The sequence below is a fragment of the Pelobates fuscus genome, chromosome 11 (assembly GCF_036172605.1).
Source record: "Pelobates fuscus isolate aPelFus1 chromosome 11, aPelFus1.pri, whole genome shotgun sequence".
Lineage (NCBI taxonomy): Eukaryota > Metazoa > Chordata > Amphibia > Anura > Pelobatidae > Pelobates > Pelobates fuscus.
In genome coordinates this window covers 118,866,512-118,893,948 of record NC_086327.1, presented here as the reverse complement: position 1 = coordinate 118,893,948, position 27,437 = coordinate 118,866,512, and the positions used below count along the sequence as shown (strand labels likewise).

Sequence of the window (27,437 nt, the reverse complement as noted above, 5' to 3'; positions counted from 1 at the left end):
TGGCGCCGAGACGAAGGGAGGTCCACGCAGAAGTTCAGGGGTGCAGCCGTAGAGAACGTGGGCAAAGATAGACCGTCTCACGCCTCTGCCTCTCAGCTGCCGTTGAACGATGAACTTCCCGGCCAATGCACCAAATGACAGCCGGAGAAACTGACGGAAGCCAAGCACAGAGAGATGGACACAGGTTTCTTCAGGAAGGAAGAGATTCTTTATTCGGTTCACCGATCGGGACTCAGAGGGACTAATGTCACCAAAATACAGCAAGTTCTGAGCCCCGGACAATAGTGCAGGCTCCTTATATAGGCACATAACTCCTCCCATATTAAGCTCCACCCGCACATTCTCTTGACCAATCAATACAAATAAGAATTAACTTCCTGCTTGACCGCATGGCCTGTCCAGCACAATGGAGGAGGGGAATACTACATCCTGTATTCTCGCACATGCTCCGTACACTACTGATCGTATCTTGCCTCGTGCAACCAACTGATCGATACGTCAGCATATGCACGTACACATGCCACGTGGTAATCTCGGCCTACTAAATTTATTTTTACCGAGATTCCACCACATTTTGAGTAAGCGAAAAATTAAAGGGACAGGACCCCAAAATAGGAATAGTGTGTTTCCCTCGTTTCAGCAACAGAAACACCTTCTAGAGAAAAAGGACAAATCTTGTTGGAGGTTAGATAGTCCTTCTCCTTCCTCTTCGAGAGCGTTTGCTCATTCTTCCTCCCAAAGCCGTTCCAGTTCTAGACTCGACTCTTTGAGAAATAGACTGGGTATGTGAGGAAGTGATACGTTCAGCAGCTTCCACTGAGCAAACGAAATGTAGCAACGTTCAGATAGCTAGAGTGAGTCACCTAGGAAAGATTATTTTGCTCCAGATGGGTTATGGAAGATGACTCTGAGGTTAGAGATTTTGCCAAACTAGCCTTTAGATCCCCCTTGGTTAAGGAGGATGACCTTCTCCTCAGGAGCCACATTGGTATCACGGACATCAAGGCTTCAATGGCTCCTGAGGTAGATCCTGCTCTGTTATCTATCACAGGGAGCAGACCAGTGTATCTACAGATCCCACAGACCAGACTTTTCATAATATACAGTTTAAAATTGCTGATACTGTGTGATGACGCGCAAAAATGTCCAGGTGTATGCTAAATCTCTGAAGGTGAACCCTAAAGCAACTGATGAATCCCAAATTTTAGACCAAAACAGGCAAACTGAAAGGATTGCTGAAATGGAGAATTTTTCCAGTTTCGCTACCTCTGGCCTAAAATTTTGAATTTACGACAATTCCCACTTTACTAAATAAGCTGTTAGGAGTCTCCTATGTTTAAGGACCTAAACCTCCAAAACGCGTTAGGTCTTCAGCTTGCCCTTTTCCCTGTTTGTTTTTTTCCCGCACTGGGCCAAATAAATTGTTTGTGGATTTTGAGCGCTTGCTATGGCATTTTTTTTCTTCCAATTTTGTGCGCCTGGTGTCTCGTGTACCACACGGGTAAGTGTGAGTTCTGTTTTCCCATTACCGTTACAGTTTTTAATTTCGGAGTTTGTTACTCCGACTATTTATATTTTCATTAGTCACTACAGAAGTGAACTAAGTAATTATCTATTTTATATTTGTATTTGCCTAAACTTTTTAATCCCATATGTTTACCATACACTAAAGGGCCGTCCCGTAACATGTTTATTTGCCTTTAGCGGGTACAGGATATAATTCCGTAACATTCTATCCCTGCGCCATCCTCAATTCTTCAAAACTCGCAGAACTTTCCGCCCTGATACAAATGATTGAACTATCGCTATTAGAACATTAAAAACAACAAAAATCCTGAGCTACATCATAACAGCGATGACTATGAACTCGGATTACGGGGTAAACAAAGGGCTCCACAGCTCGGGAAGGCTCTGTGAATGCACGGTATATATCAGGATTATTTACTAAAGTGAGAATTCACGTATAAGGCCAGAGTAGTCGAATTGAGAGCATAGCCGCTGAGAATCTTTCCGGGTTTGGCTATTTTGACTTGAAATTTGTATTCACTTTAAATTGTCACTTTAATAAATAACCCTCCCTGTATAGGAGATCTGCTCAGAGCTAGAAATAGACTACAAGGTCAGGGGAGGCTGTGAAACTGCAACTCCCGTGATGCTTTGTCACCCAGAAGGTGCTGTCGATCTACAGTAGACTGAGTTGGCATCTATTTTTTTCTTCCTCCGTTCTCGCGAGCTTTCACGCAACGCACTTACCTGGCTGTCATTTCTGTGAGCATGTTAGGGAAATGTAGTCCACTGACCCGAAAAATGAATGGTTGAAGTTATCTGTCTCACTACATTTCCCGGCATTCTCAGTACAGTTCCCAAACTTCTCGCTCTTGTTCTCCTGTCAGAGCGACAGCGCGGCGCATGCCGGGAGCTGTAGTCCACATCCTGCACTCGCCAAGCGTCGCAGCGTGAAACTGCACTACGCTGCCCGGCATGCACCGCGTTCTAGCTGACTCTCCGCGCCGTGATGGTTTGAAAGCTTGGCCGTCAGTCACCGCCAGCGCCAGGCAGGGAGAGAGCGAGCAGCAATGGCGTCGTTTGTCACGGAGGTGTTAGCGCACTCCGGGCGGTTGGAGAAGGAGGACCTGGGAACCAAGATCAGTCGGCTTTCCCGGAGGGTGGAGGAAGTGAAGGTAGGTTGTCTTTCTTACCAGCACTGTAGGGGGTGGGGAGCTGCTGTTTGCTAACACTGACCCACATAGAGAGCCGCGAGCAGCCGAACTGTGACCAGAGCGGCCGAACGGCGGCCGAACCATGACCAGGGCGGACGAACGGTGACTAGAATAGCCGAACGGTGACTAGAATAGCCGAACGGTGGCCAGGGCGGCCGAACCAAGCCCAGAGCACAGCAGCTGTATTGTTCCCTATATAGCCAAAACGAGACCAGAATAGCCGAACCGGGCCCTATATAGCCAAAACGAGACCAGAATAGCCGAACCGGGCCCTATATAGCCAAAACGAGACCAGAATAGCCGAACCGGGCCCTATATAGCCAAAACGAGACCAGAATAGCCGAACCGGGCCCTATATAGCCAAAACGAGGCCAGAATAGCCGAACCGGGCCCTATATAGCCAAAACGAGGCCAGAATAGCCGAACCGGGCCCTATATAGCCAAAACGAGGCCAGAATAGCCGAACCGGGCCCTATATAGCCAAAACGAGGCCAGAATAGCCGAACCGGGCCCTATATAGCCAAAACGAGGCCAGAATAGCCGAACCGGGCCCTATATAGCCAAAACGAGGCCAGAATAGCCGAACCGGGCCCTATATAGCCAAAACGAGGCCAGAAAAGAAAAGAGGGTGGCTGATGGGAGTCGGCGTGGCTCCCACTGCCTGGCTCTCTTCCCTCCCGAGCGGAGGGAGCCGGCCATCATTTCCTCCCAGCAGTACTTGGCCGCAGCGCTGACCGTGCCCCTGAAGATATATGGCCCATCGGGTGGCCCTGAGTGCTTCAGGACACTAGTGGGCTAGGTCCGGCCCGCTGGCCGTAGTTTGAGTATCCCTGCATTAAAGCTTCTCTATAGGATAGCATTGAATTAATGCTTTCCTTTGGGGAATTTGTAGACGTTGGACGTCGTCATGCAAAGTGCCCATAGGAAACCTGCATTCATCAGGATATCCTCATCAGAAGCATTAGCTCAATGCAGCTCTATGGGGAAGTCTGAAGTCTTCATGCAGAGCGTAACAACGTTGAACACCTTTGCTGCAAAGATTGCATGACTGCAATGGGAAATGTCTTTTGTGGCAGACTGTGAGGCAGCCACTAAAGGTGTCTTCTGGGACAAATGTAAACCCTGCATTTTTCTCAGAAAATTCAATGTTTGTATTTTAGAATCTGCAGGGACAGTCTGTTTTCACTAGAACCACTACAGAAGATTATGTGAACTACAAAGCAGAAAATATATAAGTATTAAGATAATGAAATTGTATAAAATCTCTAGTATACTATGTAACCGCTCAGGGATACTGCTGGAAGACAGGGACATATTTTCCAAACAGTAGTGCAGCACATGCTGTTGAATGTTTTCCCTATGACACCAAGCACCAGAGAAAACATAAGCCATAACAGCTGAGATGCTAAAGGCTTGTGATCGCTGCTGGAGAATGTTTTCATTGTCACCTTGTTGCTTGTCATATTTACTGCTATAAAACAGGATTTGTTGTTGTTGTTATGATAAATTATATAATTACTTTTTTTATTACATGGAGTACGTAATCAAAGTGATTCATGACAGGGAGTGAACACAGGGTTTGTAAAGACCTGTTTCCTCTGTACACTGTAAATGCTGCATGATTGTCCTTACGGGTTTACTCCAAGCACCATATTCACTTTAGTGATTTGAAGTGGTTGTGGTGCCTGGAGTATGTATGTGCAGCATTTTGCAGTGAAATGCTGCACATACAGAGTTTAACCCTTCTGCTGCCAGAGGTATAACTCAAGCAGCAGGGACACTAGGCAAACTAGAACAAAAGTTTCCCAAGTTGCAAATGTGAGTTCTAAATAAATAAATAAAAGTTTTTAAATTAATAAGTCGACATCTGAAAACAGCATGCTGGCACTAGACAGCCAGTGGTGGCATGCTTCCACTCAGCTCACCAGGGGAGGGCTGGAAGCCTGGGGGGCAAATCCAGTCAAGTGGCCCATTGCACCAAGAGGAGAGTAAAAACACCTTTCCCATGTGATTGAAAGGGGGGGGGGGCCCACACTCACTGACAGACCCAGGCAGGCGCGCGCACCCTTGGCAGGGGCCAGGAGCTGAGCTGAGATGTGATGGGGATAACAAAAAAGTGTTTCCTTTTTATATTTGCTCTGTCATCACCTTTTTTTAACGCCGGCTGTAGAGACCTATTCTGCATGCACGGCAATGGCCACGCTCGCATTAGGATCTCCCCATAGGAAAGCATTATTAAATGTTTTCCTATGGGAAAAATCTAATGCTGGATGTCCTCATGCAGAGCGTGAGGACCTCCAGCGTCAGATAACAGACCAAAAGTCTGTTTCAATTCTGGAAGTCCCTCTAGTGGCTGTCTGCGGCTCCCAACATTCACCAGTGCATTTTCTAATGGAAGACCTGAAATTCATAATCCTATTTATAAGGACTAATTTCTCTCCCTCTATTTCTCCATGCCTTTGTACATTACTGGGTTATCACCCATCCCCTAAAATGTGAAGCCTAGTTTTAATTATTACTATTTTCTCATTTATATACGGCCAACTTTTTCTGCAGTGCTTTACAATATTATAAAAGGGGATCATTTAACAATGAAAGAGACAATTACAAAATGTTACAGGAACAATAGGTTGATGAGGACCCTGCACAAACAAGCTTAATAGTGCCGTATATCTCTTTTCTGTGTATGTTTATTGAGTTGATCAAACAAAGGTCTATACCAAATATAACAAAGAATATATAAATATCCTAAATGCTCAGAATATCAGCATAGCACCAAAAGGCTATCTAAAGGTGTACTGTTCTGTGTATCGCCCACCTAGGAGCCCCACCATATTCTCTAACGACACAGCACCCACAAATCAATTCACTGCACCAATAAATTAATTTCACCCACTAACCTCAAAGAAGCCGCCAATCTTGCAGCCACTCCACTTTTAGACTACCGTATATACTCGAGTATAAGCCGACCCGAATATAAGCCGAGGCCCCTAATTTTACCCAAAAAAACTGGGAAAACTTATTGACTCGAGTATAAGACTAGGGTGGGAAATGCAGCAACTACTGGTAAATTTCTAAATAAAATTAGATCCTAAAAAAAATATATTAATTGAATATTTATTTACAGTGTGAGTGTATGAGTGCAGCGTGTGTGTATGAGTGCAGCGTGTGTGTGTGTGTTGCAGAGCCTTGGTGGGGGGTGGGCAATTTTTTTTATTTAAATATTTTTTTTATTATTATTTTTTATTTAATTATTATAATTTTTTTATTATTATTTATTATTTAATTTAGTTATTATTTTTTTTATTATTTAATTTAATTATTATTAATTTTTTTATTATTTATTATTTAATTTAATTATTATTATTTTTTTTATTATTACTATATATTTTTTTCATCCCCCCCTCCCTGCTTGATACATGGCAGGGAGGGGGGCTCTCCTTCCCTGGTGGTCCAGCATTGGCAGTTCAGTGGGGGGGAGAGGGGGGCTGTCAGAGCTGTAACTTACCTGTCCTGCAGCTCCTGTCAGCTCCCTCCTCCTCTGCGCCGTCCGTTCAGCACCTCGGTCAGCTCCCAGTGTAAGTCTCGCGAGAGCCGCGGCTCTCGCGAGACTTACAGTGTGAGCTGACAGAAGAGCTGAACGGACGGCGCAGAGGAGGAGGGAGCTGACAGGAGCTGCAGGACAGGTAAGTTACAGCTCTGACAGCCCCCCTCTCCCCCTCACTGTGGGGGCTGACAGGTAAGTTACAGCTCTGACAGCCCCCACAGCCCCTGTCTGTATTCTGGCAATGCAAATTGCCATAATACAGACTATTGACTCGAGTATAAGCCGAGTTGGGGTTTTTCAGCACAAAAAATGTGCTGAAAAACTCTGCTTATACTCGAGTATATACGGTATATCAGATACATTCTACAAAACATGACTGTGAGATCTCTGCATCCTGAACTGTGAAAAAAGGACAGGACCTTTGTATTTTTACTATGCCATAGCATGTATACAGGAGATTCTGTTACACAACTAGTTATTTAAAAAAAAAAAGGTGTTATTTATTTCTAGTTTCTCTTCTGACTATATTTTTCATTGTTACAGGGTGAAGTCTGTGATCTGATCAATAAGAAATACGATGAGTTCCTCCCTAGCATGCAAAGTGCGGAGGATTTGGTGAAACAAGTGCATGGACTGGCCAGTGATGTTGACATTCTGAAGTCACAGATTGAGAATGATGTAAGAACTTTGTGTATCTTTTCAGATTTCTCTAGTAAAATAGTATTATAAAATTTAGGCTGGTATTTGTAAACATTGCTATTGCATTTTATAGGCTAGGACCCTTGACTCTAAACACCATAACCACTATTGCCTGTTATAGTGACTATGGAACTCGGCGGCTGCTGTCGCTGTCCCACAGTTCTTTTGATGTAAACCTGGGATTCCCAGGGCGCTGCTTATCATCAAGCACACTATAAAACCACAAAGCATTCTGTGTCAAAAAATACAGGAATTGCTTTGGTCCCTGCTAGTAGCACACCCGCATGTTGAAGTCACAGAGCTGGTTTTAATGTGGTAGAATGCCCTTTTATAAATCCAATTTTTGTTGCCTTTTCAGTCAGAATCAGTAAGTTATATTTCTACACTGTGAATACCACATTGTTCAATTGTATTTATTATGAATTTGTAGAAATACAGATAGATTTATGTAATGTTTTTGAAATCTTTAGATATTTACAGAGATAATGTAGATGGTGCGTGTATATATAATATATATATTGTATTTTATAATTGGAAGAAGAGATGCACTCTGCGGTCTTTATAAAGTGAAGTAGTACTTTAATCCATATATATAAATTACACACACACTTAACAAAATTGTGGTGGAAAAAAGTGATTAAAACCAACCTCATGCTGATGAGCTGCATTAACAATAAAACAGCTGTCCATTAATGGTTCACTGGCTTTGCATCTCTTCCTGAGTAAAATCAAGGAATCCATGTTTAAAATGGAATAATGAGGCAAAAGGTTGAACTAAGTTACATATGCCCACCCAGAAGCCCCTGCAGTAGTAACACCACTGGAAATGTGAGATTTCTGAGGGAAAATTAAAGTCTTATGGCTTGATTGGTGTGCAGATCTGTGTTTAACAATGTATGTGTGTATTGTACTATTTATATCACTAATAATAATTTGTCCAGGAAATTGTATTTTTTTTTTCTTTAGTGTCTTCTCAAATATTTTTTAAATTATTTTTATTTCTCTTTAATCACATATGTTCTACATTATTATAATTACTTTTTTATGTAGGTGCAAAGTGAACTTCAAGTTGCCATCAGTGAATTCTCAGAGTTGAAAAAGCAATTGGAAAAAAACACTTTTATATTGGGTGTTCTCCAGCAGCTACAAGAGGTCAGTGCACAGAGCCACTTGGAGTTTGTTCAATCATTGATGAAGGGATTGACTATCCATTCGGCTGTTTGAGCTAATCGAATTGCAGTAAGCTCTGAGCTTGTACTTCATCACATGTAGCCATTACACTCTGCTTTCTAGAGTTTATTACTCATTCTAGTGTTAAAGACTTGGTGACCGTTAGTCTAGAAACATTTACATGCTCTGGTGTGTTATGTAACCATAAAAAGGGTGCTGATGTCAGGGAAGTGGTCTGAAGTAGAGTTTATTTTTGCTTTTTATTAGATTTTTAATAAAATTAGTTTTTGTTTTTTACAACAAAAGATGTTTTTATTTTTTTTATTTAAAGAATAACAATTTAAAATAAACAAGAAACTCCTTGCCCGGATAAGATAAACATTGAATTTTGAGCTGCAGGCGGATACCACAGTGTAACCTTATATAAAGCTTTATACTTTTACCAGTTTCAGTTTGTTTTCCTGGCTTTCATTTTTTATTTAATGTACCAATTGGTAGTGGCCCAAACGTGTTAATTATCGTCTATATTCTACCTTATAAATAAGACTCAGTCTAATTGTCACTATTATGCCTGTGCCCCTGTGTCACATTTCCTGTACCAGCTGTTGTTTAAAAAAATTAAAAAATAAATAATAATAAAAAAAAGGATGTGGAATTTTGAATTTAAATTGTGTAAATCAATGATGAGAATCACACAACTTGACTTGCTGGTTGAGTAGCAGTTTCTCATCCTATTGTAATATGTTAACACAAAATATCTTAAAACATGAACATTCTACACTGCTGGTTAGTAGAATACTGACATTCTTTGTGTTTTCTTTTTTAGTTTGATAGTGCCATTGAGAAATATAACCGTGCCTTGACTGAGAAGAACTACATAACTGCAGCCCAGTATCTTCAAAAGGTAATTTTTCACTCGTAAGTATGTGAAGACAACAGACTGCGCTTATTATTTCTTACAAAACTCTTCTACAATACTTTGCACTTTCCCTTGGTTTTATGTCAAATCGTTTATGAGCTGTTTGACAAAGTTGAGGGCTCTCCACCGCATGCAGAGACTGATCCCTCCTCAACCCGATTGATAATAGGAAATTTCCATTCCCACATTATCACTATCAATGTTTTCCAACCTAGATGGCATGGATTTGCTTAGAGCCGTGGTGGGATTGCTTTTCAAATAGTTGGGATCCTATGTGAAGCTGCTGGACATCATTGTATTTGGAAATATTTTGATTCAAATTAAAATGGCATGCATAAATCTGAAAGAACCTTTTCATTCAAAAACTGACCTACTACTTCTTGCACTTTCCATGCTCACACGGGAGACACTCGTATAACCAATCAGTGTCTGATCCCTAGGTATGCTGGAAAAGTGCACGCACAATTAGAAGATCGGGCAATATCATCAGTGACATTGTGGGATCCCTAATACAATTGCCAGCTGTGAATTTGAATGCCTGAATGAGAAGCTGGAATCTTGTGGCTGATATATAATGATGTTGAGTGTTACAAGGCAAAGTGAGAACTTGGGAATGAAGCAAGGACGGCACCTGTGAACTCTCTGAACACATGTTTACAGTGTGATTGCTGGTCTGCCCTTAGTGCAAGGGCAGGCTGTATTCATACAAGTTCTGAATTTGGCAGCCCTGCAAATTGCGAACATGTAAAATTGTGTGTGTATGTATATTTGTGTAAAATGTATGTGTGCTACATTTGCTTTTTCTTTTCTCTTTGTAGAGAATCAGTTTGCCATTTGTGTTGAGCATTTTCATTGTTTGATTATTACTGGTGGGCAGGGAAAGCTGTGAGATTTACTTGCCTGAACCTAACTCTTGTGGGCGCCGCCATCTTCTTATGATCAGTCCTCCGCGCAAGGAGCTGACGTCACTGCTTTATTCTCTCACATGCGCGAGAGTACATCATTGAGGTGTATGGACACAGCGAATATGTCTGCAGCCGTTACTAGTGATGGCTGGGAGATCTACACTGCTAGATGGTGGTAACTCTGCCCAGTGTCTGGAAGGGTCAGGCATGAAAAAAATACCCAGGCAGTTTCAGTAAATCTACTGGGTTAGACATTTAGTAAAGGAAGGTAACCGTGCCACTTTAACTTACCACTTCTAATATGATATATAGCTCTGGCGTGAAAGAATAATGCTGACCATTAATGAAGACTTGGTTCCAACAACACTAATGTTGTATATCATGAAAAGCTAAGAATAAAAGCAAGTCACTTTGTATTTGGAGATTTAATTTAAAGCAGTGCGGTTGGTATTTTTTTTTCTTTTCTTCTTTTTTAGTTTTCCTTTTGCCCTATGTAGTTTGTTTACACTACCCTCTTTGCTACTTGCCTCTGTCCATTATGTCTGCAGTTTGCCATTCTGTGGGACTATGTCGACTGATGGATTGTGGGTAAATTAGTTTAACAACTGAAGTGAAACTGCTAAAATTTTAGAGATCGATCTCTCCGTGGGAATAGGTAGTCCCTACATTTTTCTTATGTATAACTTAAAAAACTAGGGTGACTTTCAGAAAAATAAAGAGAGAAGTAGAGGGGGGGGGAAAAGTGATTAATTTCAAAGCAAAAATCTCAGATTAAAGGAACACTATAGGGTCAGGAACACAAACCCTATAGTGTTAACACCACCATCAATATGAATTGAATCAAGGAATCTCTATGAGGAAAGTTCAGTGTCTGCATGCAGAGGGAGAAGACACAGTGTGAGTGGATTGAGGAGTTTTATGCCTCAATCAACTTGGAAGTCCCTCTGGTGGCATTCTGAGTGATTGTAAACCCTGTGTTTACATGAGAGAGGCTGCAGGGAGCTATAGTTCTCACCTGAACAACCTCATTAAGCGGAAGTTGTTCAGGTGACTATAGTGTCTTTTTAACAGTGTTGGTATTTTAACTGTAATTCCAACTCAGTCAAAAGATATACGAAGACAAAATAGGGACCTTTTGTCTCTTTTTTTTTTTTTTTTTTTTATTTATATACACTTAACAAAGCTTGACACTAGGTGGAGCTACCATAGTCAAGCTTGTCATTTCCCCAAGCCAGGTATAGGTAAATTAAGATCTTTCAATTGGTGATCTTGTGGCATCCTCTGTAGACCTCAATATTGTACCTACAGTGCTGATGTGGGTTCCTTGCAGCTGACGGTCCAAAAGCTGAAGAGGATGGGGGTGCCTGCAAGGGACAGGCCCAGGTAAGTAAATCTCACCTTTGCCTGCCCCTCCATGCCACTGGAAACAGAGTGGTGATGTTACCAATGGGGGTCTTTAAGGACTGTGCCCTGATTAAACAAAAACAATACACACAAACAACAGCGAATGCTAGTGATTTGTAGAGTTTTCCAAAATTATTTAGTTAATCCTAAAAAAATATTTATTTTTTTTCTAAAACCTTTAAAGTTTGCCATTTGTTTTTCAAGTTATAGTGATTTGTTAGTGAAAACAATCCTGTTGTCTTTTATTTAGACATTGTATCTCAGGTAAACATCCTGCATATATCCAATGCTCTCAAAGCCTTACTAGAAAAATGGACTTCACTTGTGTTCCACAAATATGAAGACTTGTTTAATGATTCCTTTTTGTGACACTTTAGTTTGCAATCGGCAGTTTCCATAATTTACTAGTTGGCCTCTTTTGCCATTTTAGTTCTTATTACAGTTCCTTGTGGTCATGATAAATTCTGAGCTGTCCTTTTGCTGACTTCTTCTGTTTGTCCGAAAGCCTTTTACTGCAGTACCTTTAGAGTAAATGATAGTTTGTTGTTTCTGTTCCACTATTGGTTAATTACCTTTAGTTGCAGATTTATATATTTACAGACCTCATGGGGAAAAAAGCAACTAAAATGTTGGCATCAGAATTAGACAACAGCTGTTCTTGGTATTCAGATTATTTTCCATTTCAAAATGTAAACAAAACTGAACCAAAATTCAACTTTCAGAAATGTGATGTCTTGTAATGGACTTTCTGTAAACAAAATCAATATTTAGCCCAAGTGAAAACTTTCACATTTGCAGGAAAGGCAACCGCTTTAGAAGTGTCTGCAGAGACTAAATCTTGCTTTGTGTATCTTTATCATCCTCTTGGCTTCAGAATATAGAGTAAATCTTCTAAAATACTATTATCTCTCTTTCTAGGCTCAGAACACACTGCAAGTACTGAAGTCCCGGAAGGGATGTGAGCTAAAGTTGCTTAAAGCTCTTGCAATTGAGCTGACCGTGCAGAAGCAGAACATGCTTTACCACTTGGGAGAGGAGTGGCAGCAGCTAGCAGTGTGGAAACTGCCACCATCTATAGGTATCTACCTTTATAAAGTAATTTGTTAAGCTTGTCCAGTGAGCGGACAAAACCACAACAATAGCTTTGCTTTTTCCTTAAGTAAACTGAAGCTGCACTGAAGGGTACAGACTTTTGACTCTTCAGATGTCCACTAGAGTAATTCAGTTAAAGCCAAACTTATTTTATTCCATCATTTATAGAAAGTGTTCATGGTACAGTGGAAGGGTGGGGGTGTGGGGGAAACTATTAGCTGCTACAGTTCTATGTATGTTTACTACTGTCCTGCATTTATGGTGCAGAATTTAACTGCGGGACTCAATAAAGTCCTAGTTTCTGGTTACTATGACAATACAGCAGTGGTACTCTTTGCAGAGCCCCTTTTCTCTTTGCCCCCAAAATCCATAGGGATTTGGGCCATCGCTGTGTGTTGCTTCATCGGAGACTGACTCACATATCCACATGCACTGTCGCGCAGTATGTGTACTGCAGTGTATAGAGTATATCACACTTTTCCACCGATCTGACAGGAGTGTAAGGAAGTCCTGCAGTTGTTTCTGCTTTGAGGCATAAAAACTGCCTGCTTCCCTTACAGCCCCATAAACAGGGACACAGCTACCCTCCCACTGCAGAAATGTAGACACAGGAGAATGAATATAAATATTAATGGGAATGAGCAAGAAAAGGACAAATATTTAGGTAGAAGATTGGGGAAAAAGGGGGGGGCATATAGGGTAAGAGATAAATTTAAACTTAACCACAAATCTTTCTAACCCTAAATATAGTACTTATTGAAAATAAAATATTTGATTTTTGTTGCTTGTCAGTTTAGTTACATTCAAAGGGATAAATAGAGATAGGGGATGCAGCTTAAAATGCAAGTTGACAATAATTATTCACATTTGGCCATCAATTTTTGAACAGGGATTTAAAAAATACATACCGTATATACTCGAGTATAAGCCGAGTTTTTCAGCCCATTTTTTGGGCTGAAAAACCCCAACTCGGCTTATACTCGAGTCAAGGTCTGTATTATGGCAATTTACATTGCCATAATACAGACTGGGGGAGGGGGGGGCTGGCAGAGCTGTAACTTACCTGTTCTGCAGCTCCTGTCAGCTCTCTCCTCCTCCGCGCCGTCCGTTCAGCACCTCGGTCAGCTCCCAGTGTAAGTCTCGCGAGAGCCGCGGCTCTCGCGAGACTTACAGTGTGAGCTGATAGAAGGAGCTGCACGGACGGCGCAGAGGAGGAGAGAGCTGACAGGAGCTGCAGGACAGGTAAGTTACAGCTCTGCCAGCCCCCCTCTCCCCCCCACTGAACTACCACTGGACCACCAGGGAAGGAGAGCCCCCCTCCCTGCCATGTATCAAGCAGGGAGGGGGGGACGAAAAATAAAATAAAATAAATAATAAAAAATACACCCTTTTTTTATTTTATTATTATAAGGACCACTGTGGGAGGGGAGGGGGGGGGGGTATAAGGACCACTGTGGGAGGGGAGGGGGGGGGGGTATAAGGACCACTATGGGAGGGAGGGGGTGGGATAAGGACCACTATGGGAGGGAGGGGGTGGGATAAGGACCGCTATGGGAGGGAGGGGGGGTATAAGGACCGCTATGGGAGGGAGGGGGGGATAAGGACCACTATGGGAGGGAGGGGGGGGGATAAGGACCACTATGGGAGGGAGGGGGTGGGATAAGGACCACTATGGGAGGGAGGGGGGGTATAAGGACCGCTATGGGAGGGAGGGGGGGTATAAGGACCACTATGGGAGGGAGGGGGGGTATAAGGACCACTATGGGGGGGAGGGGGTGGGATAAGGACCACTATGGGAGGGAGGGGGGGTATAAGGACCGCTATGGGAGGGAGGGGGGGGATAAGGACCACTATGGGAGGGAGGGGGCGGATAAGGACCACTATGGAAGGGAGGGGGGGGATAAGGACCACTATGGGAGGGAGGGGGTGGGATAAGGACCACTATGGGAGGGAGGGGGTGGGATAAGGACCACTATGGGAGGGAGGGGGGATAAGGACCACTATGGGAGGGAGGGGGGGAGAAAAGGACCACTATGGGAGGGAGGGGGGGATAAGGACCACTAGGGGAGGGGAGGGGGAAGTAAGGACCACTAGGGGAGGGGAGGGGGAAGTAAGGACCACTAGGGGAGGGGAGGGGGAAGTAAGGACCACTAGGGGAGGGGAGGGGGAAGTAAGGACCACTAGGGGAGGGGAGGGTAAGGACCACTAGGGGAGGGGAGGGTAAGGACCACTAGGGGAGGGGAGGGTAAGGACCACTAGGGGAGGGGAGGGTAAGGACCACTAGGGGAGGGGTGAGTCAGGACCACTGGGGGAGGGGGGTGAAGGAACACGGGGGTGGGGAGGTAAGGACCACTGAGGGAGGAGGAGGGGAGGTCAGGACATATGGGGGGGGGGGGGCAAATATCCTTGCACCGGCCCTGCACACACTGCATTCATACACACACTGCACTCATACACACACACTGCACTCATACACACACACTGCACTCATACACACACACACTGCACTCATACACACACACACACACTGCACTCATACACACACACACACACTGCACTCATACACACACACACACACTGCACTCATACACACACACACACACTGCACTCATACACACACACACACTGCACTCATACACACACACACACACTGCACTCATACACACACACACACACTGCACTCATACACACACACTGCACTCATACACACACACTGCATTCTTTATACACACACTGTAAATAAATATTCAATTAATATATTTTTTTTAGGATCTAATTTTATTTAGAAATTTACCAGTAGCTGCTGCATTTCCCACCCTAGTCTTATACTCGAGTCAATAAGTTTTCCCAGTTTTTTGGGGAAAAATTAGGGGCCTCGGCTTATATTCGGGTCGGCTTATACTCGAGTATATACGGTATATAAATAAAAATCAATCAAAGACACTTTTATTTATATATGTATTTTTTAAATCCCTGTTTTATTGCTCCTGATTTATATTAAATACCTTTGAAAATTCCCACTCAACAAATTGCGTTATTACCTACGGATTCCTGGCACCAGTGGTTGTATCCTGAGGAGTGGAGGAGGAGAGGAGACAAAGCAAAAGTGATTTTGAAAAGCCTAAAAAGTCAGAGCCTACTATATGTGGCTCTGCAAAGTGTGAGTGTGAAATCTATATCCAATATTGAAATTTTATGTTTATACAGTATTATGCTATGTACTGTCTGTTTTTTAGGTGAAATTCAAAACTTGATGGCCAAATGTGATTAATAGTCAACTTATTTTCTTATTGCATTTTAAGCTGCATCCCCTATCTCTATCTTTGGTTATACTATTTCTATAAGTGTTTTTTTAGTGGTTTAAAACACTGGGGAAGTCGCACTTATTTATACGTCTGGCGCCAATTTAACACCTTGTGTCACTTGCACTTTAATGTGTGGAGTTTGTTTACATTTAAAGGGATACTCGTCTAAACAATGAAAACCATATTCGCTGCAGATTTAGTACTGGCCGCTGAATCAGTATTGTCAAAGTAGGATTATTACTTCCTCCTTTGCTAGCAAGTATCCGTCCTGGTTGAGTGTGCAACATATTTTCCTACTTTTTATTTATTAGTACTTTTTTTTTTTTTTTTTTTCAAGCTGCACATGAGCAAAGCCATGAAAAATAATTGATTTGGTACGGCTACTATAGGCTTACTAAGCAGTTGCACTCAATTTCTATGATGAGTAAAATTGGGGGCTTAACTACATATCAAACTTGCTATCGTGAAGGTGACCGAATTGTCTTTAACTTTTCAAAGTAGATTAAAATCTTCTAAATTTGCAAATATTTTCTTTTTTTTTCATGTTGCAATTCTTGGCGTACTGCTTATTTTCATGTATTGGTGTGCTTGATCAATATTTTTCCTACATGATCTCAAATAACTGTATATGTGATCAGACTGGATAATCGGAACGATTTTCTTTCAATGTGGATGTTGCTTTATACAGATGTAAATACCTGCCAATTATTTCCCTGATGACCAGTGTCTCTCTTTTTCTTTTTTTTTTTTTTATGTGTGTGACCTTTTAGAACATTCCAATCTGGATATGGTTTTGAAGACTGAACTGCGTCTTTGTACTTTGTCTTCAAGTGAAGAGTCTGCGACTGTGCCGCTGCTGGCCTCTGTATTACAGGCGTTGGCAATCTTGGGAGAGCTGAACACCAAACTGAAATTCTTCAGTAAGAACCTGTTTTGAATACACTTTGATAGAGCATCATATGTCGATGATTCATTTGGCATCTGATGTTTATTATGGGTTATGGCTTTCTTGAATACCCATAATGCATCTGCACTCTGACAGCAGAAGGCTGCTTGATGCATTTTTTTTCTATTTGCTGTAATCATTCAGTTTCAAACCTTTTTTTTTTACTGGCTGGAAGACATCCTTGAGTGTTACATGTGGCTAAAACATAAGAGAAGCAGGTGAACTCCTTAAATTAACATATTTTATAATTGGCTTGTAATTAATACTGAACAGTAGTGGTAAGGCACTTTAGATCTCTTAATACAGCAACTACAAGTGCACAGATATATGCTAATGGCAGTAACCAACGTATGAAATACAACATGGAGGGCAAAATAAATCTTTCAGTTATAAAACAAGTTTAGATAATCAGCTTTGGTTTCAGTTTTGATATCGAGGAAGAGAGGACACTCCACATGTTTTTGCTGACGTAGACCTTGTACATACAGAAATATAATTATGTTTGATACTAATGGTAGTGCAGACGATTTTGAGCCTGTGTGTGGCATTAAGCCAAACAGCCTCTTTCTTTGGTTGAAGACTTTAATCACTGGCTGTTTTAGTAATTGGTGTCCTCTACCATGTAGCTCACTTGGTCTACCATTTTTGATTGTTGCTACATACCCCAAAAATATATATTGAAAACAGACATAAGAAAGCAATATTTTATCTAAAAAGTATTTTACACGATTGTGGGCCATCTCTGTTATTCTGATATGTGTTTGGTTTATAAATGTTCCCCATTTCACATTTTGGAAATCGATATTGCTTTAGTGGTGATAGACTATTTTGGATGCCATGCTTTGCTGCAAAATTACATTCTTATCAACTATAATGTCTCAATCTGCCATTTTTATTTATTTTCCTGCTATAGGCCAGTTGCTATTGAATTACATCCTGAAGCCCCTGGTAATTTACCCGTCCCTCCATGCCCAGGTGGAGACCCAACCACAGGGAGTTATCTTACGCTTTGAAAATGTGGAAACGGACCAGGAACATCCACCTCCAGCAGATGTATTCCTGAAACTGAAACTTGTTTTGGAGTTGATTCATAAACACTTACTGGGTAAGTTAAAATAAGCTTGGTCTTTTTAACGAATAAGTGTTTTTCCCCACCCAACTGCTGTCTGTGCTTATTTGCATATTCAGCGTGGCATTCTGGGAGAATTGATTTGTTGTGTACATATATATATTTACAACTTTTTCTTGTAAAATTATCGACTGTATTTTACATATACCACGTGTTTTTGCAGGGATAGGATTATTTTTCTCTCCTCTAATTTTCTCTTTTAAAAGCACTGTCAAACTGTAATATGAGATGTAATCTTAATTTGGGGGATTTATTTTCATTATAGATGTGAACGTAGAAGACTCACAGAGAGGTGACATGTTAAGCAAAGTGATTCTAGCAGAAGTTCTTGGTGATATGATCTGGGAGGAAATTTCTGAGACCATTATTAAAGACTGTTTGGTTTACTCCATTCCCACCAACAGCACTAAACTAGAACAGTACGAAGAGGTAAGGATAGTTTGATGTGATGAGGTCAAGAACTGGGAAAGCCATTTTGAATTAATGTTAGAATATATATTTCATCCCTTGGCAACTATTCCGATTGTGAAACAAAATCAACAAAACTGCTGAATAAGCTTACAGCATTTTATATCGTGGATGCTGTCCGACTGCCGATTCTGTTCAGTTCTGTGAAAGGGCTTTTGTGTGCTGTATTTCATCCCTCTCCCTGCAGCTTTTCCTTCTTTAAATGTTTTCATTCTAGATCTATTTTGTTTTCCTGTTTGTGGCTATCCCTCCTGATTGGCACCCTTCCTAGCTTCCAGGGTGGGCAGCTGAGTGTGCTACATTACATTGTGATTTGTTATCCCACGCAGGTAATTAAATCAACAGAGGAGTTTGAAAATGCCCTCAAAGATATGAAATATCTTAAAGATGCAACAGAATTACTGAAGTATGCACGGAATGTCAATGCACATTTTGCCAGCAAGAAGTGCCAAGATGTTATAGTCACAGCTAGAAATTTGATGACATCAGAGATACATAATACAGTAAAGGTATGTGATACAAATATCAACAAGTTTATGTTCATTGCTTCCATTATCTTTTAAGTGACCCTAATTTTTAATCTTTGAGGATGCCAAAGTTACACTTGCAAATAGACAAAACAACCAAATGACGTCTGATGTAACTTTAGCTTAAACGCAACACTTTTGTTTTTGCCCCCATTTTTCATGAGCTGAACTCAAAGATATAAGACTTTTTCTATGTACACAAAAGGCCTCTTTCTCTCAAATATTGTTCACAAATATGTCTAAATATGTTAGTGAGCACTTCTCCTTTGCTCAGATAATCCATCCACCTCACAGGCGTGGCATATCAAGAGTGCAAAGAAAACAATATATGTGTACACAAACCAAAGTGCAATTGCTGGCTAATTAGATACAAGCCGAAAGAAACTTCCCTGTATAGGGTGAAGCTTCCAATGGTATCCCCAAAGACTTCCTTCTATCTTCCACAAAATATAAGCAAAAAATAGGGGATGATCTGCTAAACCAATAACAAACAAAAAAACAGTGTATAACTGTGTAAATGACCCCAAGTGCTGTATTCACAAATGGCCACTCACACATTCACTGAAGTTAGAAAGCCTTAAGTATAAATTCCTTCTCAGGATTCCATTCTTCCATCTGCATTTAAATCACCATGGATTAGCTGGGATATATGTGCTCAAGAGAGAGAGAATAATAAAATTGTAGTGCACATTCAAGAGTGTAGTAAAAAAATCTATTTAATCACTTACATCAAGGTTAAAAACAATGGGTGTAGTAACTCTGAGTCACCACCAGGGGTCATACGCGTTTTGTCCGTGTATAGGACTTCCTCAGGGACTTTGGTAGTGTGCTGTAACAAGATTCAAATGAACATCAAGATGCTGATTAGACAGCATTATTATTGCACAGGTGTTCCTTACGCTGGCCACAATAAAAAGCTACTCTAAAGCGTGCAGTTTTACTGTATTGGGATGATCCTGGGTGGATCCGAAAACCAGTCAGTTTATGGTATGACCACCATTTGCCTCACATAATGTAAAACATCTCCTTCGCATAGAGTTGATCAGGTTATTGATTGTGGCCTGTGGAATGTTGGTCCAGTCCTTTTCAATGGCTGTGCGAAGTTGCTGGATATTGGCAGGACCTGGAACACGCTGTCGTATACGCCGATCCAGAGCATCCCAAACATGCTCAATGGGTGACATATCCAGTGAGTATGCTGGCCATGCAAGAACTGGGATGTTTTCAGCTTCCAGAAATTGTGTACCGATCCTTGCAACCTGGGGCCGTGCATTATCATGCTGCAACATTAGGTGATGGTTGTGGATGAATGGCACAACAATAGGCCTCAGGATCTCGTCATGGTATCTCTGTGCATTAAAAATGCCATCAATAAAATGTACCTGTTTTCGTTGTCAATGGCATATGACTGCCCATACCATAACCGCCACCAGGGGCCACTCGATGCACAACGTTGACATCAGCAAACTGCTCACCCACACAATGCCATACACGCTGTCTGCCATCTGCCCTGTACAATGAAAAATCGTGATTCATCCGTGAAGAGAACACTTCTCCAAAGTGCCAGATGCCATCGAATGTGAGCATTTGCCCACTCAAGTCGGTTACGACGATGATCTGCAGTCAGGTCAAGACCCCGATGAGGATGACGAGCATGCAGATGAGCTTCCCTGAGCCGGTTTCTAACAGTTTTGTGCCGAAATTCTTTGGTTATGCAAACAGATTGTTGAAGCAGCTGTCCAGGTGGCTGGTCTCAGATTATCTTGGACGTGAAGATGCTGGATGTGGAGGTACTGGACTGGTGTGGTAACATGTGGTCTGCGGTTGTGAAGCCAGTTGGATGTACTTTTAAATTCTCTGAAACTCCTTTGGAGACGGCTTATGGTAGAGAAATGAGCATTCAATTCATGAGAAACAGCTCTGGTGGACAACAGCATGCCAATTGCACGCTCCCTCAAAACTTGCAACATCTGTGGCATTGTGCTGTGTGATAAAACTGCACATTTTAGAGTGGCCTTTTATTGTGGCCAACCTAAAGCACACCTTTGCAATAATCATGCTGTCTAATCGGTCTCTTGATATGCCACACCTGTGAGGTGGATGGATTATCACGGCAAAGGAGATGTGCTCACTAACACAGACAGACTTGTGAACAATATTTGAGAGAAATAGGCCTTTTGTTTACATAGAAAAAGTCTTAGATCTTTGAGTGTATGTCATGACAAATGGTGGTATAAACAAGTGTTGCATTTATAATTTTGTTCAGTGTTGATTATATGAAATGTTTCAAATTTATAGGCTTCGGCTCTCCAGATGTTGTGGACTACACCTCCCATGATGCTTTGCCAGCATTATGTGAGTAAGAGCATTATGGGGGATGTAGTCCACAATATCTGGAGAGCCGAAGGTTGCCTATCCCTGCCCTAAACCCAGGAACTTTTTCACTTGATTAGATCTTTCATAAAACCTTTTCCAAGCAACATGTATCCCTGATTTACAAATTTCTATCTAATCTGAAGTGAGAGTGAACACACATTGGTACTACAACTGCCTTTCATGTAACAATGCAATGTAATAAAATGGTGGTATAAACAAGTGTTGCATTTATAATTTTGTTCAGTGTTGATTATATGAAATGTTTCAAATTTATAGGCTTCCCCTAAACCAGGGATAGGCAACCTTCGGCTCTCCAGATGTTGTGGACTACACCTCCCATGATGCTTTGCCAGCATTATGTGTGTAAGAGCATTATGGGGGATGATGTCCACAACATCTGGAGAGCCGAAGGTTGCCTATCCCTGCCCTAAACCCAGGAACTTTTTCACTTGATTAGATCTTTCATAAAACCTTTTCCAAGCAACATGTATCCCTGATTTACAAATTTCTATCTAATCTGAAGTGAGAGTGAACACACATTGGTACTACAACTGCCTTTCATGTAACAATGCAATGTAATAAAAGGGAAACTTTGCAAAGGGCATTTTATGTCTCTTGAAGTTTTGTTTCAAAAGTATTTGGTATTGCTTTCTGATGATGATGATTTATAGGGGTGAAAAATAACTTTTTAACTGCGGCTTTCACAAAAAACTTTCCACCTGGAAATATGAACATTAAAGTTTGGTTGTCTGTCACCCTCTTCCCTTCTATGTGTTTAGTTTTAAAGTCCAATTTTAGAAAAACTGTTCTAATTTCAAGAAGTATAACTAAGACTGCCATTACCATAACAAATGTAAGAATTTAAAAAATTTCTTTAAACACAAACTTTAGTGTTATGTTTTCTCTTACTCTTAGATCACACCTGAATCCAAGGTGATTGTGCCAAAGCTTCCCAGCCCAAAAGGTTCAGAAAAGGTTAAGGGATCAAAGAATCCAACGGAAGAAACTCCGGCATTGGAGAACGAAGTCAAACTGGGACAGCACACCTTCTCTTTGCCAAGCTGCAGAATAAGTGAATCTGTGGAAAAGCTAATGGAGCTTGCTTACCATACCCTTTCTGAAGCTACTGCTAGCAATAAACCCTGGTAAGAAAAATCTATATTTTAAATATTGTGAGTTTCTTTTAATATATGCATGTTTTGGAGTCTTATCCCACTTTGGTCAATTGGCTTATGTGAGAAGATCCGGTTGATCGTGATTTATTTGAGTTACTGGTTTTGTATCTGCACCCAGTATTATTTCAATTGGAATTAAAATATTGATAAGTATAATCGTTGCTGGTTCGTGCGTGATTTATTTATTTATTTTAATTTTATTTTATATATATATGTTTCTCTATTCCATTTCCCCTTTGTTTTAGTGCCATCCAGCTGTTCTACACTGTACGAAACATTTTCCATCTGTTCTATGATGTTGTGCCAACGTACCACAAGTGAGTTTTTGCGTTTTCATAAAATTCATGATTTAGTTCTTGTGTTCATTCTGGAACTCAGAATGCGTATACATCTTTTATACAATGGGCCATTGTTACTGCAAGTCTTATCATTCATAACCACACACTGGCATTTTATTTAAATTCAGTAATACCTTTCTTTTTTTTTCTTAAGATGAGGTATGTGTGTAGTATGTTCTACAGAATAGATTCACACTTCCCATTATATTTTCAATTTACTTGGTTTACTGATTTTTCTTTTTTTTCTATTCATTTCTGCAAAGTGAAGGCAAAATGCTTTTCCCTGGCATTCAATACAATGTTAGGTATCTAATTAACCTGTAGTGATGTTTATTTGTGTACTGTCTATTATTATACAGATTAGCAAATATTGAGCTACACAGACATGTGGACATTCTACAGCATCTACCTACAGAAAACCTTTTAAGTGATTCATATAAAATGGTTTATAACACAATGTCTCATATGTCCTGCATGTTTTTTCTTTGATTTAACAATCGTTCCAAATGGTTCATTACGGTTAGAAACATTTCCAAATTATAATTTTTTTTTTTACAAATTCTGATCGATTTTAATGCCTTATGTAAATAAATCACTTGAAAACAATATTGAACTGATTGGAAAGCTTACTAAATCGAGGCCTACGTCAACTGTTATCCTACAGAGAGAATCTACAGAAGCTTCCACAGCTCTCTGCCATCCACCACAACAACTGCATGTTCATTGCACACCATCTATTGACACTGGGCCACCAGTTCAGATACCATCTTCCAACTCCTATCAGTGATGGTGCTGCAACGTTTGTTGACCTGGTTCCTGGATTCAGAAAACTCGGTAATTATTTTATCATTTTCTATGATTTAATCACGAGGAGATCACAGATAGTTTCCTGCTACGTTTGTCCAGTTCAGCACTTTAATGACCATCTGTTAAGCAAATTCCTTTTTATATAATGCGTGTCCTGGCTGGTCATCTCTCATGAAGGGGTTAAAAGTTACACATTTTTTTGTTTTTAATCTTATTTATATTTGTGGCACAAAAGACAAATATAGAAAAATACAGGCTCTCTAATGTAATACATGGAAATTAAAACCATACAAATGAATTGGTAAACGTTTTGCGGATCTATGCAGGTTTAACAGTTTCCCAGTTTACATTGTTTAGCGTCTTTTTATCTTAAAAATAACTGTTATTTGTTTAACAGGCACTGAGGCTTTTCTGGCCCAAATGCGATCTCAGAAAGCAGATCTTCTTGAAAGGTTATCAAGCGCAAAAAACTTCAGTAACATGGAAGATAAGGAGAATTACATTGCAGCCCACAAGGCAATACGACAAGTGAGAACTGACACTTTTGGGCTTCAATCTGAGTCTTTTAATATCAATGATATGCTGTCTATGTGATTATACAGTACTTGCCCTCATCTCTCAAAATGTGGCCAGTTCTTGTGATTACATGTTTCAGGTGACACTTTATCCATCCTGAAATAAAAATGCATACATTGTACAAAAAATTTACATCAGTAAGCAATCTTCAAATATATGTTTGAGTTAAAACGATGAGTTTCTTATTAATGTGTTATTCATTGTTTGCATTATCTAGAGGATCTGTTGCCACTCTAAACTTTTTTTTATTAAATAAAGGTTATACACCAGCTGGGTTGCTTGGGCAAAGTATGGCAGGATGTGCTTCCTGTGGCAATATACTGCAATGCAATGGGTACCCTGCTAAACACTGCCATCATGGAGATGATCAGCAAAATTGCAGCATTAGAGGTGCGTCTTTAAGCATTTTTACTCCAAGGATCTCTTGATGCTTTTTTTTTTTTTTTTTTATTTTACTTCTTGAAAACCTGATCTACTGTCTTCTTAGGATATCTCCACTGAGGATGGGGAGCGATTATATACTTTGTGTAGGACAGTGATCGAGGAAGGTCCCCTTGTATTCACTCCTCTGCCTGAAGAAAGCAAAAACAAGAAGTATCAGGAGGAGGTACCGCTGTATGTGCAGAAATGGATGAAATTCAAAGAACTTATTATTATCTTGCAGGCCAGTCTCCAGGAGATTGTTGATAGGTAAGTAATCTACTTTTTTTTTTTTTACAAAGTACGCTTTGGACATACTTCCATAGTGCTTCTTTTGCTGTCCTAAATTGCACTATTGGCCCTTTCTTATCCATTTGCTATGCATGATCTACTACAATAAAACACATAGTAGAATGAATACAATTTTTACTATATGCTTTTCATGTGTAACCTGAAAAAAAAGTTTTTTATAAATTTCTCTAGGGACATCTTTAGCCTCTACCTCTAAAACCTGGTGTGTCACAGCTTGACATCCACCTATGTATTCACTAAACTGCAGATTCTTGAGAATCCACTGGGAAATGGGAATTTTACCCAAAATAACCAAATTTGAAAAATTGCTTAAAATATCTTTTTTTTTTGTTTTTTTTTTGCCTATATAAAACATGTTCGTGAGGTTTGTGAGTTGACCTTTTCAAAATGTTTACTTAGTACAAGGTGGGAGGAAAAGTATTTCGATATAAGGTCAATGGTATGAAGAACAAAACTGGCAGTGACCAAATTATTTGATTAAAATAAAACTGAAAATGTATTCAATGTAAATTAAAAAGTAAAGGTAAGTAATGTACAGAAAGAAAAATTAGTACATAATACATAATTCTGTGTGTGTGTGTGTATGTATATATGTATGTGTGTGTATATATATATATATATATATATATATATATATATATATATATATATATATATATATACACGCACACCCCTCCCCTTCCTCTCCCCCCCCCCCCCTCCCAACTGGCGAAACGTGCGTCGGGGTTCAAGTGTATCCCAGACTCAGTTTGTATTGTTACCAATATAGACACTATTTACCTACACAATGAAGGAAGGATTTCCCTTTTCATCTCTTTGGTCAAGTCCAGGTACACACACTTTTGGCAGTTGCTCAGATTAGCGTTAGTTTTTTTTTTCTTGAATCCCAAGTCCAGGTTCCCTCGAAGGCCCAGATTAGTAGACTACACAGCAATCCGTTAACACTCCTTACATCAGGATTGAGATAGTCGGCCTTAGAAGGCACATATTCACTTTAGGGTTTCTATCTGACTTGCTGGAATTGGAGTTCAGACGAACTTGTGAATAGTCAGAGAAGAAAAACTCACAGGCACTCCAAATTCAAGCCACAGGCAGTTTTATTGTAGCAGAATGCAACGCAACGTTTCAACCGGAAAGGTCTTTTTCAAGCTTGTGAATAGTGGCTTACTCAGAACACAGTACTTAGTGCTCCCCTAGCTGCGTCATTTATATAAATTGCAACACTGTTGCTCTTCAGATTTGTACAGAGCTATTTATTAGTAGCAAGGGTATGCAATATTGTATCATTTTGTATCCACTTGACAGTCAACATTTAGTGCACACGGAGTCAACTCATTGAGGCAGATACAAAACGATCATTACCTCACAATTTTGTATTCTGCACTTAATTTGATTATAGCACTGTGCCTGCACATATACGAATACTTATACTCCAAAATATATTATATATTTTGTCTTTAGTTATTCTAGCCTATAAATACCTTAGTTTATAATTTCTTTCTTTCTCATGAGTCTTGTGTATTTGTATATATGGGAATATACCAAATTATGCATTAACTGTTTTTTCTTTCTGTACATTACTTACCTTTACTTTTTAATTTACATTGAATAAACGTTAAGTTTTATTTTATCGAATAATTTTGTGGTCAGGGCACTTGTCCAGTTTTGATTTTCATAACGTTAGCAGAATTTTTCCATTTTTTGGGGGAATAAAATACGGGCAGAAAAGTAGTCCTTAGTTTGTCTCATATCTGTTGATTGCATTGGAATTTCATTGAAATTCCAGAGGATTAATTTAGCTTTCATTCTGAATTCTAAATTTCTAAAGTTCAGAAGTGGCATAATGCTTAATAAAGCCTACTTTACTAGTGTGCCCTTTATATTTGCAGTTTTGTAACTGTACCTTTTGTCTAGAAGGCCATTCTAATTTTTATTTATTTTTTCTCCTCTCTTTTGCAGGTGGGCGGATGGAAAAGGACCCCTTGCTGTAGAGTTTTCCACCAATGAAGTGAAGAGTTTGATTCGAGCACTCTTTCAAAATACAGAAAGAAGGGCTGCAGCTTTGGCTAGGATTAAATAAATAATGTGGGGCTTATTTGATATCATCTGTAATATTATGTACATACAATTTCTGCTTGGGCACTAGTAAATTTTGTTCTTAAGAATTGTGTTTTTTTTTTTGTTTTTTTTTTTTTTTTTTTCCCTCCCCCCATCCAATGACAGGAGCATGTTTGGTTAAACAAGCACCATCTTTTTAAAACCGATCTGTAATGTAAACTGTATATATTGTGTGGCCGTATTGACAAAGATTTCTCAGCCAGTTCTGCGTATATTACATGAGGTTAATTTGACAGCCCACTTGTAATTCAAAATGGATTTATTTTTCTCTCTAAAATATGGTAGGAATTGGGTGACATTCAACATCCTTACTGATAAAATATTCACCCCTTCTCCACAATTTGCCCCCTAGATCAGCCCTAGTGGGATTATAATAAAAATAAAAAAAGCAAGTTCCATGTTAAAGAAACAGTTAATCTTTTTTTTCTTTTTTTTTTTTTTTCTTTAAGGTAATTTTGTCATGCATCTATTATTGCAACAGTAG

At 40.1% G+C, this 27,437-nt stretch overlaps 1 protein-coding gene across 1 annotated transcript; it reads left to right on the top strand.

The window, feature by feature from the left end:
- The first annotated feature begins 2,351 nt into the window (after window positions 1-2,351).
- On the top strand, window positions 2,352-26,982 carry ZW10 (zw10 kinetochore protein). The gene is made up of 16 exons (XM_063435939.1): window positions 2,352-2,681; window positions 6,811-6,945; window positions 8,017-8,118; window positions 8,963-9,040; window positions 12,283-12,442; window positions 16,532-16,681; window positions 17,621-17,812; window positions 18,102-18,265; window positions 18,634-18,813; window positions 22,123-22,352; window positions 22,628-22,699; window positions 23,385-23,554; window positions 23,925-24,055; window positions 24,362-24,493; window positions 24,591-24,793; window positions 26,795-26,982. The coding sequence occupies exons 1-16, from the start codon at window positions 2,577-2,579 to the stop codon at window positions 26,913-26,915; spliced, it is 2,325 nt and encodes a 774-aa protein (XP_063292009.1). The 5' UTR covers window positions 2,352-2,576; the 3' UTR covers window positions 26,916-26,982.
- The last annotated feature ends 455 nt before the right edge of the window (window positions 26,983-27,437 follow it).